At 47.8% G+C, this 3757-nt stretch overlaps 1 protein-coding gene across 3 annotated transcripts in view; it reads right to left on the bottom strand.

The window, feature by feature from the left end:
- Window positions 1-644: 644 nt before the first annotated feature.
- The window catches only part of TCEAL8 (transcription elongation factor A like 8), a 3870-nt gene continuing 757 nt past the window's right edge, over window positions 645-3757 (bottom strand). The window contains exons 1-3 of one of the 3 annotated variants that reach the window (XM_040629747.1): window positions 2728-2851; window positions 2244-2316; window positions 645-1622 (exon numbers count right to left, since the gene is read on the bottom strand). In XM_040629747.1, the coding sequence (XP_040485681.1) occupies window positions 1229-1582 (354 nt within the window). In that variant the 5' untranslated portion in view covers window positions 1583-1622; window positions 2244-2316; window positions 2728-2851 and the 3' untranslated portion in view covers window positions 645-1228. Of the gene's footprint in view, window positions 1623-2243; window positions 2317-2727; window positions 2852-3757 lie in introns of those variants that run through there. The other 2 variants (XM_008703767.2, XM_040629756.1) reach the window with 2 other exon arrangements.

Below are 3757 nucleotides of genomic sequence, written 5' to 3'. Positions count from 1 at the left end.
CCTTAGTCCTTAGACCTAAGGCAACTCTGACCACAGCTTTTTTTTATTCAAACTTGTACCTTGGTCCAACTCCCAAAATGGCCTCATCATGTCTGACTCCTACTTAGAGGAGGGGTCCTGGGTTTGAAAACAGAAGACGCTGTTTTGCTAAGAACCCTGCAAGGCATTGTGGCCCAAGCAATCCTAGAGTCTCACCTGTGTTAAGGGTCACTAATGAAGCAGGGAGGCTTCAGAAGACAGAGTGGGGGTTTGAACCACTGGGGACTCCAGGAAAGTGAGTGGGTTTTGGCACCCGAGGACTCCGGTGCACCAGGAGCAGTGAGGGCCAGCAGAGAGCAAAGGACCTAGCAGAAGAGGAAGCAGTGCCCAGCAGGTGTGGCAGAAGCCAGGGGAGGAGAGTGGGGCTCGACAGCAGAGGACTGGCATGAAGCCCCCACCGCCCTGCCTACTAATGGACTTGTTCCTGAGCACCGGTAAGTCGTGTCAGGGCACTCCCTCAAATAACTGATGCTGTAGTCGGTTGGGGTTCTGCATGCATAGACGGTAACCAAGCACAGCTCAGGAACCACCTCCTTTCTTCCTCACAGCAGCCCTGTGAGGCAAATGTTTTCCCCATGAAAAAGATGGAGTCTTAAGCAAGTATATCTGTAATAATTGCCAGTTTTATTCCTCTAGCTAAGAGATCCAGAGGTGACTTGAGGTTTACATTTTTTAATAGTTCTTCCATCAAGAGTTTAGATGCCCCCATTGCCCTTATAAGCTGGTTGCAAATTATTTAACTCTTACTTATAAAAGTTTTCTTTTTGTGTGTGACATGTGTTCATGAAAAAATACACATAAGCAAAAAGAAAAAAGCTCACGCCACAGAAATAAGCAGTTACGTTTTTGATATATGTTTGTATGTACACACACACACACGCACACACAAATTTGGGATTAAATCCTACATATGTGAGCTGATACTAAATATACTGCTTTGTAACCTGTTATGTTTTACTTTACAATATAGAATGAATATATTTTCATGCAAATGTGTGAAACTTTCGAATTGAAAAACGGACCTGGAGAATGGGTCAAAATACAAAATCCAGTGAGATGCTGGTAACAAGGAAACTACCTAACAAAATTCCACCAGATGATTAAAGTAAAACGAAGGTCAAAGATACATCAGAGAACGCTAACAGAAAGAAAGCAGGGGCCAGATTTTAATATCAGACAAAAAAAGAATTCAAGGCCTAAAGCACACAGGATAAGGACGGCTGCGTGAATGTCTTTGCTTCCAATGCATCATCACAAACTTGTTTCTTACTCTTCTTATCTCTTCCCTAAGCCTTTCCAACTCATCTACTCCTCTAATCATTTCTTCAGGGTCCAAATGCCTCACAGGAGTGTCCTCTTTAAACCCCTGGCCAGGCTGGGTCAGCCCTCCTCTAAGACTTCCTTCTGCTTCCTGGCTTACACCTTCTTCGGAAGGTTGAGGATTTCCTTCTGCCTCCTGTGGTACATCTTCCGAAGGGCGGTCTGCCTCGGTCTTTGGCATGTTCTGTGGTTTTCCCTCATTTTCTTCACAAGACTTTTGCATGTTGAGTATTTTTCTGTTCTTTCTTTAGAATAAATTAATCCTAGAAAACAAGGAAACAAAACAACTAGATGCCAGACAGACCAGCAGCCAAAGTATGGGTTCCCAGAAAGACTGGCCTCTTCTCATTCAGGTCCCTAATAGCCAAAGTTTTCCAACTAGAGAAGGCTAGGTCCTCAGGCTCAGAACTCCCCTGACTCCACCCCTTCCTCCACCTTCCTTCCCTCCCCCTCCGGCTCCAGCTCCATCTTCCCTCCTCCCGCTCCAGCCCACCATTTCCCAGCAGGCCCTGCTTACAGGCCTCTCCTAGCCCAGAAACTGGAGCAGCGCGGAAGCAATTATCCCCCTCCTTAGACGCTGGTCTGCAATATTCCCGCCCTCTCGGGCTTTCCCAGACCGTCCTAATCTCCCGCCACTCACCTGAGATCCGCTGGTGCAGTCTCTGGCCTCCCCTCCCCCTTCCACGTCTCTCCAGCCTCCCCCGCCCCCGCCCCATTTCCGCTGCAGGCTCTGCAAAGGCCTCCAGCGCTTAATCCGGATGGGGAGAGGTTGTGGCGACCCCAGGATGGGCTTTGGTGTCATCCACGTACTCACACTCCCACTCCCACCCCCACCCCCACCCCTACCCGAAGGGACCTGAGGCAAATTGCACCCTTAAACTGACCTGCAGGGATCCAGGGGATTTTCCTGCCTCCTTCCCTCACTCGATTGTGTCGCGCCCAAAAGACCACAGAGTCCTGCAGACCGACAGGAGTGCTTGCTGAGCGAGCAGGCCAGTACCTGAATCACCGGTCCCTATCACGATTCTAGGCCTGGTTCGTCTAAAGTTGTCCCACGTTCTCATCCTCTCCTTCCTTTTAAAGGCACCCCGCCCTCCCTCCCGCATGCCCACCGGTTCCCTGCAAGCAAGGGAGTGGGAGACGCCAAGTGATTTCCCCAAATTGTTTCTGTGTCTCTCTAGGGACCCTCAATTGGCTACCGTTCTCCCTCTCCACCCCCACCCCCACCCAAGAGCCCCAAATTTCCTGCACAAAAATGGGAGTTTGGCAGGCTGTAATGTTGGGAAAACAGTGGCGACCCCGCCTGGCTTCTGCTCTCTGGCTCCCAGACCCGAGGGTCCCCAAGGCAGCGCCTGCTTTTATACTGACCTGAAAGGATCCCGGGCACTTTTCTCCTTCTCCAGCAATACGGAGCTGCTCCAGGGAAACAGGCCCTGGACTATAAGGACTTCTGCACACGTCGACTCCTGGTCACGTGAGGGTCGCGTCATCAATGAGCTCCAGTCTTCAGTGACCCCTCCCATTTCACACTGCAGCCCGCCCCCTGCATTCCCTCCACTTGATACTGTCAATCTTTTTTCGTATTTGCCAATCAGAGACAATAGAACTGGTATCTTCTCCCTGCAGTTGCTATTCGCCTTTCTTGGATTGCCAGGGAGGATCAGCTTTTAGGGGTTAATCGACCATTTCTCCTTCTTTGGGGAATTATCTCTTTCTCTCTCTGATTCGAATTTGCCCACCTCCCCTCCTCCCCCAAGACCTACAGTCCACCATTTCCCCAGGAGTCCCATCAAGCATGAAAATGGGCGAAGGTGGTAGATGGGGGGAGGGGTGGGGGTAGAGGCGCATAGAAAAGAATGTAGGAGTGAGAGTGTGGAATTTTTTTTACTAGTTCTCTTGAATTTTGTAATGTTTTAAGCATGATATTAAATGATCATGATGTTTTACAATGATGTTTAAAAAAAGATGCTACATAATCAATATTTGACACAATATGGAGGACAAAATAGTTTTATCAATTTTTAAGACTGGGGAAAGTTTCCTAATGGCTACAAATGAAATGAGAGTTCTCACAACATATTGATGTGTTAGAAAATTTTTTTAGATCTTATTAAAAGAGAACCTTTAAAAAAAACTGACTCCCAGATTAATCTGTGCAAAGAAGACCGTTTTTCTCTTGTTAGCAATTTTATATAAGTAATCCATTGCTTTTTCTCTCTCTGGCTGAACTCAAGTTATCAACTGTTAGATGTCGGACCTTTTCAATGATGACTGCTGGATGGCTTCCACTTGGGTTTCAAATAGGCTTCAGAGAGACCTCTTACATCCTCTAGGATCTGATTCCTTGTTAATCCGTTGAGTCCCCAGAAAAGCCTGCTTTCCTCAGAGTGAACTTTAT

This window comes from Ursus maritimus, assembly GCF_017311325.1.
Source record: "Ursus maritimus isolate PB19 chromosome X unlocalized genomic scaffold, ASM1731132v1 scaffold_X1, whole genome shotgun sequence".
NCBI lineage: Eukaryota > Metazoa > Chordata > Mammalia > Carnivora > Ursidae > Ursus > Ursus maritimus.
The sequence above is the reverse complement of the archived record's forward strand: the minus strand, read 5'-3'. Positions and strand labels throughout refer to the sequence as shown.